Source organism: Dermacentor silvarum, chromosome 4, assembly GCF_013339745.2.
Source record: "Dermacentor silvarum isolate Dsil-2018 chromosome 4, BIME_Dsil_1.4, whole genome shotgun sequence".
Classification (NCBI taxonomy): Eukaryota; Metazoa; Arthropoda; class Arachnida; order Ixodida; family Ixodidae; genus Dermacentor; species Dermacentor silvarum.
Genome location: NC_051157.2, coordinates 4,126,022 through 4,141,023, shown reverse-complemented (window position 1 = coordinate 4,141,023; position 15,002 = coordinate 4,126,022). Strand labels below are relative to the sequence as shown.

The 15,002-nt window shown below is 48.5% G+C and overlaps 1 protein-coding gene across 1 annotated transcript; it reads right to left on the bottom strand.

Moving 5' to 3' along the window:
• Positions 1–2,689: 2,689 nt before the first annotated feature.
• LOC119449346 (uncharacterized) lies at positions 2,690–12,525 on the bottom strand. The gene is made up of 2 exons (XM_037712509.2): positions 12,173–12,525; positions 2,690–4,399 (listed from the first exon to the last, which is right to left on the bottom strand). Exon 2 carries the CDS (start codon positions 4,226–4,228, stop codon positions 3,407–3,409), a length of 822 nt encoding a protein of 273 aa, XP_037568437.1. The 5' UTR covers positions 4,229–4,399; positions 12,173–12,525; the 3' UTR covers positions 2,690–3,406.
• Positions 12,526–15,002: the final 2,477 nt, after the last annotated feature.

Here is a 15,002-nt window from a genome sequence, read left to right as displayed (position 1 = left end):
CTTGCAGCGACTATCGCCCGTGAAATGTTCCTCCCCACACAGGCGACAGGTTGGTTTGCACGTATGGTCGTTTGGCGGATTTGATAGCCCGCAGCCTCTGCATTTGGTCGTTGGGCTAGCGCAGACGTCGGCTCGATGACCGAGCTGGCCACAGTGATAACACACTTCGTACTTTTTCTTGAATAAGTTACATCTGTGTCGACTGTTGCAAAAGTAGACCCAGGTCGGCACTTGGGGCTGAGCGAACGTGATGAGTACTGCAGTGGTGTTCCCGAGCCGCCGAAAGTCCACTATGGCTGGGTTGCGGTCATCTTGCAATTCTGCTTGAATTGCATCTCGGTCCAATCGAAGATCGACGCCGCGAATTACACCGCGGCCCGAGCTATCGTCTGGAGCACAGTAGACGGAGACCTCATACTTCTTGTTCTCGATGGTGATTGCTTTGAGTCGTAGGACCTGTTCAGCTCTTTGGACGTCTGGGGTGCAGTACGCGAAGGTGTTCTGAATCAGGTTAGCTTGTATTAGGTCTTGGTGACGCACGGCGTCCCTGGTGAAGCGAGCAGCCATGCAGATCGCTTCCAGTAGTTGGTAGGTCGAGATCTTGGAGAGTAGCAGTCCGCCGCGTGGGCGCACTATCAGCTTGAGGGCGTTGCTGGGTAAGCGAGGCTGGTTCGAAGCTACAGATTTCTTGGCTAGTAAGCGTCCTCGCTGCCGAGGCGTTGGTTCAGATGCCTTCTTCCTCGCAGGTGCACCCGAGGCCTGGCCTTTGTTGTTTTGCGGCGGTTGATCCGGTCCCGCTTTGTCTCCGAGTAAATCGGGTACGGCTTGCCCTGGTGTTCGCGCTACCCGTAGCTTGTTAACTTTAGTCAACCAATCACTGGCTGCTAATTCCTCCCGAGAAATTGGGATGCCCTCTACTGCGACCTTCATGGTGAACTACGGCGTGCGGACTCGGCCGACGACGCGGCGCAGCTGGAGAACGCACAGCTGCGTCACGGAGCTCCGTACTCTTCGGCCCGACGCGGTAGGCCTAGCGAAGCATCCGGCGTCGTCGCAGGAGAATGTTAGCCTTAAAAAGGTCACTGGTCGTCACACGTACTTCTGGTTGGTGTCTCTAGAATCCTCTCGTCGTTAGGAAGCAGGCGACATCGATGAACGTACGCTAGGATCTCACTGTCCAGGGTGAAGCCAAGAAATCGGCGCAGCCCATCAGAATTGCGTCCGTCGACCGCGTTGCGGGGCGCGTCTCTCGGTACTACTGGTGCGGTATGTATCGTTTCGTTCGCCAGTATGTACGGTCATGCCCCCTGTGCCAACGCCGCAAGACGTCACCTAAACATGCTGCCGGCCCCTTGCAGCCTTTACCATGCCCCGCTCGAGCGTTCGACCGCGTTGGCGTTGACCTATACGGTCCGCTTCCCAGCACTCCCAGCGGCAACCGCTGGGTTATTGTTGCTATCGACCACCTTACGCGGTACGCTGAAACTTCAGCCCTGTCATCTGCCACGGCAAAAGACGTTGCTCGTTTTATCCTTCAGAACCTGGTATTACGGCATGGAGCACCTCGAGAATTACTGAGCGACCGCGGTCGCGTTTTCCTCTCTAACGCCATTACAGCGTTGCTAAAGGAGTGTCGCATCATTCACCGCACTACCACGGCATACCATCTCCAAACTAATGGCATAACAGAGCGTTTTAATCGCACCCTTGGCGACATGTTGGTCATGTATGTTCCATCTGACCACTCGAACTGGAATCGGATTCTGCCTTTCGTAACGTACGCACATAATACTGCAACGCAAAACACCACTGGATTTTCACGTTTCTTTCTTCTTTACGGACACGAACCTTCATGCACAATGGACACAATTCTACCCTACCGGCCGGATGCTTCGGAGTCGACGACTGTTTCCCGAGCGGCTGCATACGCGGAAGAATGTGGCCAGCTCGCTAGCTCGTTCACATCCCAGGACCAGTGGCGCCAAAAGCATCGCCACCACACGTCCACTACAGCTACGTCCTTTAATCCCGGCTCGCTGGTCTGGTTGTGGGTGCCGTCTACTCCACCGGGCCTTTCCTCCAAGCTGCATTCCAAGTACCATGGTCCCTATCGGGTACTGCGACAAACATCGGCAGTCAACTACCTCATCGAGCCGATGGACGCGTCTTGCGACCAGCGTCGTCGCGGCCAGGAAATTGTCCACGTCTCCCGCCTAAAGCAGTGCCACGACCACCCTGTCTTCTCCTGCCTCTAGGTCGCCAGGATGGCTCCTCTTTTGGTGGGGAGTGATTGTACTGAAGGGACTGGGCCATGGTGCTGGTGAAGGAAGAAGACAAGCAACGCTTGCTCACCCGCTTCGCCATAGCTCCCTTTTGACTTGTTTCAGTCTACCGTTCAAACGCCAGATCGAGTGCTGCTAGGCAAACATCCCCATTGCAAAACATTCAGAAAAACGGCAAAATTTGGCATTCCTACTTACTTGATTCTGCGGACGGACGTCGGTTGTTCGTCACACTCGCGCTGACAAATGGTGATGCGGCTCTCCGCTAGGGGAAGGAGTGGTGCTGGCGTCTCGTGGCAAACGTGTAATTGGGAGCCCTATACCAAATTTACCAAAACGTGAGAGTGCTAGCGGCTCGTCCTCGAGCGACAACAAACCTTTTGACCACACGAGTCATGGTCAAGGGTATCGTCCAATGAGGTCTTTATTCTAAGAATGCAACATAAGTGGAGAAGCAGCGTTTTCTTCCATCTCATAATGCAATCTACTAAAATCTAATAATCCAAGTGATCTTTTTATTGTTAGTGGTTGAGCATTAGTGACAACATTAAAACGTGGCGTTGCGGCGTCATCGTGCTATTAGTGGATTGTCCCGGTAGAGTCACAAATCATGTGTTATGTTTACCTCAATTTCTCGCTTACTAAAGCTCCGTTCTCGGTAGACGCCTCAATCGTATTCAGGCATTAACCTAATACTTTATTTTGACTTAATATTTGCCTTAGAGTCCCACTACATTCCGAGTGGATGCCGTTGGAACTGAGCTGCACCCTAGAAATTTTATAAATAACTGAGCTCTCCAATTCGTTCAAGTGAATCCAATTGGACAGTCCAACTGGTTCATACAAATACAATTGGCTTTAGTTCATTCCATTTGGGATCTATTCTTGATCCTAATGGTAGCATTTAAAAATATAAATGGCTACAAATTTGTTATTTGAGTGGAATCTCTTTGCAACCAGTGATACTATGGTACGGACGCTATCGTGTGGTAACCATTTATTGAAACATGTGCCAATTGCGCAGATCCGATCTACTTACACAGCGTCAACACCGGCGTCATGATCGTCACTGAAATAATAAACTAAGCACAAGTTTATCGTCCAAGGACGACGGCGTGGCACGTTCACCCACAGTTGCCATTTAGAATCCGCATTTTCTCCGATATGATCTCTGAGTGCTTCTCGAGCCAGTCGCGGCTCAGGCAGTGCGCGTCTAGCTTCAGCTCCGAAGCCCCGGCGACGCCCTGCACTCGTACGCCATTAGCTGACACCTCGACCACGTTCTCGCAGTACTTGTCGCACACAAACACACGACCCTCTGCTTTGAGGGTGTCGCAGTCCAGGCACGCCCTGCGGCCGGCGCGCCGCTCCTCGTGCATCTTCTTGGCGAGCAGCCTGCGTTGCTGACGCACAGTGTAGGAAAAGTCCTCGCGCATCCCGATGCCCGTTCCTTTAAGCCTACCGCTTGCCCTGAGCAGTTCCCATTTCTTGGGCTCCCCAGTAAGCTTCACCAGAATAGGTCTGGGGCACGAAGCAGATTTCAGTCTATACGCGCTCACGATCTGGTCCATTGTGAGAGGGAAGTTGAGGTGGTCGTTGACGAGCTTAAGCACAAGCTCACCGCACCATTCCGGATCCACTTCGGTCTCCGGCAGTCCGAAGACGACCACGTTGCATTTTCGCTGGCGCTCGTCGACCTTGTCGAGGTCTATCTGGGCGCTGTTGATCTGCTTGGCGAGTTTGGAATGTTTGTGGCGCAACTCACGCAGCCACTGCTCTGTCGCCTCCATGTCGCGTAGCAGATAGCGCATTTCGTTGCAGGCTCGGTCCAGGGTGTCCAGGCGGTACACTGACTGTAGGTACAGGGCCTCGCATTCTTCGGCGTTCGCCACACTTGGCTCGAGGTACGGTGTCATCAAGGACTCGTCGAAGCCGGTCGAAGTCATGTTGTTTTCGCAGTTAGCTCTCTTAGAACGTGTTTTGGCACAAATCACTGGATGCAGATTATAATCGGCATCATGCCTGTTTCGAAGCAACTGGATGTCGAGAGCTCAAAAAATGCCAAGTTACTCCTGCTTGTCTGATGAAAAATATATAGTCGCAAGCATATTGGTATCCTGTAAAAAAAAAATGAAGGAATCAACCATCAGTTGCTAAAACGCAAGGACAGCAGCGGAGGCTAACCTTCAAGTTCACATCAAAGAAACTTGTTTGATACTAATGAAAGCAGAGTTCGTAACGTACACATAGCCACTCCACATCTTCATCTTCGTGCAAGACTTCACTAGAAAATTGTTCTTAATAGTATAAGATTCGACAGGTCCCATTAAAAACAATGCGCTCTTTACAGGTTTGGCAACAGGTTGTGACATTCAAAGCTTAAACGAAGTTGAGTTATATGGCAGCAGCTGTTTTATTGCGATAGCAATTATATGGACACTCCATGTAGACGCGTTCCTGCCGTCGTCGTCGCCGTCGCCGTGAAGTTCTATATAAAGTGAAACGGTGATAAAATCGTCGCCACGCACTGTATGGTGTGTGTGCAAGTGAAAGCGTGCGAGGGTGGGCCCGCGATCACGGCTTCATCTTGCACACGCAAGGGAGCAGCGGGAAGGATGCGCGCCGGCTTCCGTCGCGCGCAACACTCCGGGCAGAGGTTGGGGGGTTACTACTCCGGGTGGCCGCGCGCGCCCGCCCGGGACGCTGTAGCTTGCAAGCCATCTGCGTCGGGGACATAGTTCGCTGTGTTTTCGCTGCTTAGTTCGCGTTGATGCGATACGCAGCACTAAAGTGAATTCGCTCGCAGCCGCGCTTCCTCACTCCAGCGTTCTTACAGCGAGTTTACGCGGCCATCGAGTGAGATGTGTTCATGTTTGCTTGTACGAGCGTGACACCATACTTGTTCATTGAGTTAGTATGCCTATGTTTACTGGTTTATATGCCTGATAAGACTGCTATCCTTACTTCGTATAGCTGCTTACTAATTTACTATCGCAATCGATGCTTCGCCTTTCGGGCGTAACTGCGGCTTTCTTAAGTTTGTAATGACTTTTGGAAATGCAAAGCTGGCAATATCATGTTAGCGTGTTAGCGTGTAGAAAAGAACTATCATCATCAGCATTCGTTCGAGCGTCGTCGTCTTCTTTAGCGCACGACCCCGCCTCCTTCCCGGCCGGCTGAGCCCCCGCTATCTCTCTTGCACCAGTCTACCTTCTTTTATGCCGCCTTCCCCCGAGTAGAGTTAGGCCCGGCTGCGAGGCTAGCGCGGCAAGCCTGCTGGAAGCCGCGCCCGACTAGAGTTGAGCCCTGCTGGGAGGCTCTTCTTTGCTGAGTGGATGCAAGGATGGATGCTATGAGCGTCCCCTTTGAAACGGGGTGGTGAATCGCGCCACCAAGCCTCCCTCCGCCTCGACGCCACCTCGTAGAGTCGTATGAAAACGCCGGGTTGGCGGCGTTTTCGAACTTAGGATTGTAAGAAAGTGTGCGTTTTATATCGTGGTTTTTGCAGGATCTTACGTTTGCTTCTTCATTACGTGACGTAGGTCACCCTGGCGACCACGTGAGTGCGTTAGCGCTTGTGTGCGTGCCGCGAATGGCGTAGCCGTCTTTAATAAAACGCTTTGACGGTACGGTGATCGCGTATGTGTACGTTCCCCTGCAACGCCTACGAAAGACATCGAAACGTTCATGATAGACATGTGCGGTTAAGTGATGCCCAATGATGATACGCCCTCCTCATCGTGGAGGCAATATTGCCTACAGCAAACCCACCATAGTCACAGCTTCGCTGGCTTCCATCTTCACAGTAGTGGCTCTGATTTCTTTCTTTTTCTTTGGGGGGGGGGGGGGGGGGGTGTCTTCGACCCGGGACGGGGAGGGAGAAAGTGGGGCCTGGGCAGGCGGCACTGCCCCCCACTGGCTACACTACTGATCGTATAGGTCTATCAGATGAGAACCCGCTCGTCAATCTCACATCGAATATTCCTTGTAATTTTCAACTATCAACGCAAAGGGTCATTTCACGTCAATTAAAGCAGACATTAAGTCGACATACTTCAATGCATATTTAAAAAGTTCTGGCTAACTACTACGATGTGCGCTGCAAAAATAATTCTGGCGAAAAAAATGTTTGTCTGCCTCAGCGTCAATGAAATTTCACAATGCGAGACATGGTGTTAGAAAAATATTGAAAAAAAAAACCGGTTAGTTTTACGATACAAAAACATACCCTGTGTAATTTAGAGAAATTACATCATGATATACGTCCACTATATTAGCCTTCATTTTTACTTTTTCTGTAGTTATTTTTGAATCTAGAAGCACATCCCGGTCATGGTAAAGAGTTTATAGATATTTTAGCATTATGACAGTCGCTTTGTCATTTGATATTCGCAGTATTAGGGATAAAAATTGGTGGCGCATCCATCTTTTAGATGTGATTGAGGACTTTAATGCTATTAGCAATGCATCGTATGGTTCGTGGGTAATAGTTGACATGCTCTATATAATGACTCATGAAATACGGCACACACCGAGTGACCCAGCTTGTCATTAAGTATGATTATTTAACCGTGGGACAGACCCAGTGTCCCAACACTGCGTGGTTCAGAGATGAGCGGCGGAATACCCAGAGTTACACAGCCAGTTACCGACGTGAAAGTGGTTAATCGAAGAGCACCACACAGCCAGTGACCCACGTTTGACGAACGGCTCGCTTTGAGCACAGCAGCCTGGCACTTGACCACCTCGTGACCCAAGTTGGCGAGAAAGGTTAGGCGCGGACATACATAGAGGCATACAGACGTACCGCAAAGTGAGATAAGTTAGTAAAAAATGATACATGAATGAAAATGCTTCGTTGTACAACAAAGACAATAGGATGAGTTAAACGGGCCCGAAATTGAAAAAAAAACGGCTATTTCGCCGAGTGTTTTGATGTAAATAGCACATTGCCGTGGTTCATCTAAAAATATGAGCGTTAGGCAGCGCGACACATAACTTATTTATAAGGAGGAGCTTAATGAAAGTATTCTTAACTTAACTAAACATTACTCGCTTTGCGTTAGGTTTGTCTGTCCATTCGTACGCGACCTATTTCACATAACCGGTTGTCAAGTTATCTACTAGCGTGGGCAACTAAGTGTGTCTAGAAATGACTTTAGGCGCAATAAATAAGACACGAACGACAGAATAATAAAAGACACTGACTGGCTAGTCCGTGTCATTTATTGCGCCTAAAACCATTTCCAGTCATGTACCAACAAGACCGACGTTACTAAACTAGGTATGTGCTACCCTCTGTATTACTCAGCAGACAACATGGCTCGCCTTGGATGTGCCTGAATAGACAACTTGCTGCTATCTGGCCTACTTGGGGTCACTGAGTACGTATGTGTATAGAGCAATTAAAGCTACCCCGTCAAGCTGTTTTTAAACACTGTGCACTTGTACATATGACAACTCTGTCACTGTCTCGTTACTTCTATCATCATAATCATCGCAATATAATCACAATTATCACACATAGCGCATAACACAATTCATACCCGATTGCCCATTATAGGGTAATCGCATTGCTAATTGATAATCGCAGTGACGTCGCTGGCGACCTACTCCGATGAATGGATATGCCGCCAAGTATTACAAACGAAAAAGGTTTTCAAAGCAGGGTGACTGCTCAACGCACCCTTTCTCATCCGCAGTACATGTTCACTGCACTGTACGCCTCGGTGCACTGGAGGGGGCTGACAGCGTTTTTCCTGTACGAAAGCACTGCGGCTGTGTTACAAATGTAACGCACTTGCTCATACTACGTTTCCCAACAGAGCGCTGCGCACATAGATGCCGACTACGGGGGGGCTCTGGGGCTCGAGCCCCCTCCGGAATTTTCCCGCGGGGGCTAAGTCCCCGGAGATCCATAGCCCCTAAAATGTCATTACCGGAGTTCTGTTACCCACATAATTTGAGGATTCTCTTGCGTTGTCTCCACATTTTCAATTTTGTTGTGGCTCAAAGCTTACGGCACAATTGTTGGCGTGGACGTGCACGGCTTTTAATTTATACTTTCGCTTTATTTCGTCAAATCTTGACAATAGGAGGACAAGCGCATTAGAAGCACCAGCGGCGGTTACCTCATCCGTGTTTCCTCACTTTAACATTTTTTTAAAACTTCCGCTGAGACAATTTCCGCACCACGCAAAGAAAGAATATATTTAAATATATACAAAGGAGAAAGTTTATTATATTTTTTAAAGAGAAGGAGCTAGCCAACTAAATGGATAGCCTATTTCTAGAGAATGAATATGTTGATGTATGTTCACCTCACTTCAAATTACTTTGCGTGCTTTTTTGACTCTGAAAAAAAAAAAAAAAACCTGCGGACTTCAGTGACCCCTTCGGCAGAGTCTTCTATTAACGGCGTGTGAAAAGCACGTGAGTGATATGTGTCTCAGTATTTATTCTATTTCCGGTAGGCAATGCTAACGCCTGGCGACAAAATAAAAGAAAAAAAAAGCTCTTCCAATAATTTACAACATTTACGCATTAGGGATGAAGACATCGCCTCTTGCATGCAGAGACCATAAATACGGGGGGATTCAGAAAACACTTTCAAAAAAATTTTAAGGTTGCCTCTGGCAGATAGCACAATTCTAATTCATGATCTGGTCTACTCGAAGAGGTGGACATTACTTGCACAAAAAATTGAAATGCATAATCGACTAATTAAAAAATCACTCATTAGGTTTTTAACGTATTAACTTATGGTGCGTGTAGCAATTTACAAACTCTAGCCGTGGAATTCACAAGGCGGATGCACTAAGAATCAATTCTCAGGATGGCACCAGTTTCGAGATATTAATTCCCGAACATTGCGGAAAAATGCATTGGCGTTCCAGTTACTTTTGCGCTGACCCGCCATGGTTGTTTAGTGGCTATGGTGTTGGACTGCTAAGCATGAGGTCGCGGGATCAAATCACGGCCACAGCGGCTGCATTTCAATGGGGCCAAATGCTAGAACACCCGTATACTAAGATTTAGGTGCACGTTAAAGAACCCCAGGTGGTCTAAATTATTCCAGAGTCCTCCACTACGGCATGCCTCATAATCAGATCATGGTTTTGGACGTAAAATCCCATACCTTGTTCGTTTCATACTTTTGTGCTTTGATGCATAAAACGACGTTTTGTTGAGAAAGTGACTGGCATGCCATTGTATTTATCCGCAAAGTTAGAGAATTAATATCTCGACACTGGTGTCAGCCTGAGATTTAGTTCAAGTGGATCCGCACTCCACGGCTAGAATTTGTAAATTGCAACATGGGCCATAAGGTAATTAGCTAGAAACTTAATTGGTTAATTTTTTTTATTAGTCGATTATGCATTTCAATTTTTTGTGCAAGTAATGCCCGCCTCTTCGAGTAAGCGAGCTCATGAACTAGAATTGTACTATCTGCCACAGGCCATCTTTAAAAATTTTGGAAACTGTTCGCTGAAACACTTTGCATGTAGAATTGACTCAGTAACCGAAATGATGCAAAGCCAGATTCACCCAAAATAAGAATAAATAGAAGTCTAGAAGTCATGGGCAGCAGCGCTTATACTCGGACTCAAAGTACTAAAAAAATAAAAAAGAGTGTAGTTTGGCCGGGAAGGCGAAGTAGTATTCGTGATAGCGAAGTAGAAGACAATTACACGAAGGAAGATTCTTACCGTGTAAATCTGTGTAAGGATCGCACCCTTGTAAGGGCCGCACCCATAACTTGACAGCCAATATTTAAAAAAAAGACATCCAAACGAGAAGCACTCGCGTTCCATGCGCTGATTCTGATCGGGCTCAACAGTGAATTGTCGCGCGCAGCGTACTTTCGCGCGTCGCTACTGGATGTCGAGAGGAGGCGATTGCGGAGGTTTACGGCGTATTTCATACTGGTAGCTGGAAAAATGAGGTAAAACGGCCCGGTCCCATGAAAGGCTCGTCAAAATCGCGACAGAACAGTGTGGCCCTTACACGAGTTTATACGTTAGTTATAGCGGCCATATAAATTATATGAATTGTAGTAAACATTCACCAAAAATTAAAATAGTAAGCATAGTGGACAAAGTGGTCATAGTAAGCACGGACCATGTAAACCTGTAAATACCTCACTGGATAACCTCGAGCACTCGCTTTCACAACGCAAGCATTGTGAAGAACGCCGGCAGCGGAGGCGAACGGTTCGTACAGCCGCGCGATTCACCGCAACTCTGAAAATTAGATCCATCATCATTATTTGCTTATTCTTATGTGCACTACTGACGGCCTCTGTGCGTGATCTGCGATGACTTCTGTCTCTTAACTCTGCAACACTAGGGTCGCAGAAAGAGAGCCCGACAAGGAAGACAGCGCGCATGAAGTTAGCAGCCATCCCTGGTCGCCCTTTATCATTGCACCCACCAATGATTACCAACAATTAGATATGGCACGCGAGCCCCATAAGCGTGAGCCGCGCACAGACATTCACAGCTACGGCAGGACTACAGGAGAAGACGCGTGCTCTCCTTCCCATTTGCGTTTGATGACGTGACCTACAACTAACCCGAATATTGAGCGCGTGGGAAATAATGCCATCAAGCCGCCATCCTTTTCGTCTCACTGTTACGTGCTTTTTCCCGCACCCACAGCTTATAGGTCGCTCATGCATATGGTTTTTGGATTTAAAGCGGAACATCACAGTGACGACTACCGCGACAATTTGCCTGAAGTGTCGATATAATTGCTTTCGCCATAAAGCTAGCAATAGAAAATTGCTAGCAGAGGGTATATATGGGTAGGTTTCGGAAAGCTGGTCAGCCCCCCCCCCCCCCCCCCCCCCCCCCCCCTTCCGGAAAAATGAAAACTCTCCGGCAATGGCTGCGCACGTAGATAATAAATTTAGGTGGTGCGAGGGCGTTTCTTCTAGAGACCGGATGGAGACTGGACGTTATTGTTTCAGGTTGTCGATTATTCGCGCTCGCGTTACGATCTGCTGGCCTCCCGGTTAGCTCAAATGGTACACCAACCGCTCCGGAAAACTGTGGTCCCGGGTTTGATCCCCCGGGCCCGGATGTTTTTCTTTTTTTTTTTTTCATAACTGTAAAGGGGGCTCTCAGAAACCCATACGGACTTCTTTTGTAGCTACGTGCTACGTACGGGTGAATGACCCTTTTCTCTTTCAAAGAAAGCGAATGCGTATCGGCGAGTTCTCACACCGTTCGGAAGTCTACTATGTTTGCTGGCTCATGACCTTGGTCGAACTAAGCAGCTCCTGCGTTATCGAGGCTGGCTGTTCTTAGTGACGACAGCGATGGGTCCCACGCGACTGACGCAATGCGCAGAGGTGTTCCGTCAGTGTAATAACATCTACAGTGCATCTGCCAGGCGCCTGACAATGCTGGCACAAGGAGGATAGTCGCGCCTCGACGGGTCTGCCCGCCACCGTTAGCGAACGCCGAGTGAAATTTTAGAGAAAATTAGCTATGCGTCAAGTGTGATTTACGCTGACACTAGTGCATGCACAGAGCAGCTCAACGGGAACGTCAGTTGCTTACAGTGTGCCGCAGCGCTCAAGCCAACAGCGGACGGTCGAACCTGGCTCTACCACCGAGCCTATTGAGCGAAACGGTGCGCCCACTTGGTCTCGTCGTTTCTCCTACTCAATGCAACTCCGCGTTTTTTTTTTTTTTTTTCTTTTTTGAGACGCACTCCACATCGCTGTTAACAGCGGGGCGGCATCACGACGGCGCCGACAGCATGAATGCACCTCCAAAGTCCGTACAATTGCTATCGCAAAAAAAGAACCCGAAAATTGTCTGTCTATAAAACAAAGCACACAAGTTTTGCCAGATGTGAAGAGAAAAGAAATCGACACTTACCGAAGTATTCAGCCAGTTCATTCACAATATTCAAAAAAGAAGATATTCCACAACGGCTGGGAGCACAGGGGCTCGGCCGAGACAGGGATTTGTCTCGGAAATATGCGCTGTCCACGTGCAACACTTCTCTGGAGGCAACCTCGCCCACGTCAGCGGCGGCAGTAGGCACTGAATACGCGGTCAATGCAGCGCGTAAACGGAGGCTTCTATGCAGCGTTCAGTCAACAAAGACGGTCAACGGAGAACATTCGAGGTGCAGTTTATGCAAGTGCGGATCAGTACGAAGGCGGTGACGAACCTCAGCTGAGCAAGGTATTGCAGCGCCGGCCCGCAATGGGCGCAGAGGCGTCGTCCTATGTTTAGCGGCTTTCGGGTCCGCGTGGGGTGCAGCGGCGGCGCAAAAAATAGGTCCCCCCCTTGCCACGCCACTGGTTTGCGGAGGCGAGTCGTTCAGCCGACGACGCTCGTCCGCCGAAACACCACAGATTCTCACTTGTTACGGCAGTGAAGGCCGGCTTGCGACTGCTTGGTCGATATAACTACATTTACGTAACGCCCAACACATTTAAATCTACTTAGTCACAAATAATGTCAGATATAAGTTAGAGTTGGCATTGCTCATCTGGAATCCACCAGTAGTTGGTCCCACCAGCATCCGTTTGAAATGGTGCCGCTAGATTCGTTTATGCTTCGCATTCTAATCACATCAGCGTTTCATCCGTGAAAACAAAGTTAGCACTCGTACATTAAGTTTGTTGGTCCTAAACTAATATTGTCGTTCTTGCTGATGTTTCCTTTAACGCGCGACATGTACTCGCGAGTGAGGATTGGCCAAAGTTTTCATAGAAATTATGCCAGAACTACTTCCTTCCAACTAACTGCATGGTCTGTATCACCAATACTTAAATAACATTAATTATAAACAGTGATAAAGTATTACATGTGCTCATGCCAGTTTTTGATGAAACCGTTCGAGTAAAAAAATGCCAATCGAATGGTAATAATGAGGGGAAAGGCGTGTAACATGTCAGCCTCACTGTAGCAACGATATACATGGTGATCAAAGTTGACAGGCTTTTTTCTTTCTTTTAATTAGGCACTGAGACGTACATGAAGACCACCTCTACAGTAGGGTTATGTGGTGAGGGGCACACAAAGTGAGATGATCATTATCGCTATTATCGCTATTAGCAGCGCAATTAACACAAATTGAATAATTAACGTTTGACTGGCTGCAGTAAGGAGGCACGTTTGTATTGAAAAGTTAGATGCAGTCATGTTTCTACAGAGTTCCACTTGGCAGACCTCTTTTAGCGTATCGTGCTTTAAGATATTGAACTGTACCCGCCGCGGTTTCTCAGTGGCTATGGTGTTGGGCTGCTGAGCACGAGGTCGCGGCGGCCACGGCGGCCGCATTTCGATGGGGGCGAAATGTGAAAACACCCGTGTACTTAGATTTAGGTGCACGTTAAAGAACCCCCGGTGGTCCAAATTTCCGGAGTCCCCCACTACGGCATGCCTCATAATCAGATCGGGGTTTTGGCACGTAAAACCCCATAATTTAATATCGAACTGTGAAGTTTACTTGCCATTCGCATGATTACTCGTGCAAGACGGTGACGGCCGGCGCAAAACTCCTGCCTTATCTCAGTATAACAGAAGCTACCATTGTTACAGGCTGCGCGGTTCCATGTTCTGATAACGGTTCCGACTTCTGCGCTTTGCAATTACGCCAGCCGATAGTAAAAGGGGGGCCGTAATCACTTCTGCCTATACCTCCTCTCCGTTGTCAGTTTAAACGCCGTACGCAAAAGGCGCGTCAGATAAGGGAGGAACGTTGCGCTGGCCGTTACTGTCTTGCATGGGTAATCAGGCGAACGGCAATTAAAGTTCGCAGTTCGATATCTCAAAGCACGGATACGCTAGAAGAATTCTACCAAATGCAACTCTGTAGAAACACGACTGCCTTTAACTTTTCAATACAAACGTGCCTGCTTACAGCAGCCAGTCAAAATGTAGTTTTTCAAGTTTTTTAATTGCACTAATAGCGATAATTATCATCTCACTTTGTGTCCCCCTCGCCACACAACCCTACTGTAGAGGTGGTCTTCACGTACGTCCCAGCGCCTAATTTAAAGAAAAAAAAAAAGACCTGTCAACTTAGCTTTGATCACCCTGTACTCATGCACAATATGACACTTTTTATTGCGATAGCAATTATATGGGCACTCAAAAGCAGATTTCTGCCGTCGGCGTCGCCGTCGCCGTCGCCGTGAGGTTCCGTATGACGTCAATGGAGATGAAATCGTCGCCGCGCGCCGCCGAACGCTGTATGTGCGAGTGAAAGGGCGCGTGGGACGCGCGCTTTCACGGGGAGTGAACGCACGGCGGAGAACAAACGCGCGTTCTGCGCTGTGCTCCCTTAAGGGCTGCAGAAGTAGGCGTCTCTTTCCTCCTCTACAATCACCATATATGTAGAGTAAACGTACCTTCTTCCGACGCGGGAAAGGCTGTGGGGGAGGGGGGGAGGGGCAGGGAAGGGAGGCGACGTTTAGCTGCAGCACCAAGTGCCTATTTATATCAGAGGCTCCGGCAACAGTCACCAACGCCGCACGCATTTTGAGCGAACGCGGGCAAAACGCCGGCGGCGTCGACAACAGTTCTGCGTGTTGCCGGTGCTGCTGCATGTCCAAGTTTATACAGCTGATAAAGCTGCTATCATTACTCCGTATAGCTCTCTTCAAATTTGCTATCGCAATTGATGCTTCGCCTTTCAGGTGAAACTGCGACAACTTTTTTTAACAGCCAAGCTGTTTAAGCTTTTGTTAGG

Bases quoted from the DNA above. Each gene is read 5' to 3' on its own strand.
- LOC119449346 (XM_037712509.2), bottom strand. From the start codon at position 4,228: ATGACTTCGACCGGCTTCGACGAGTCCTTGATGACACCGTACCTCGAG.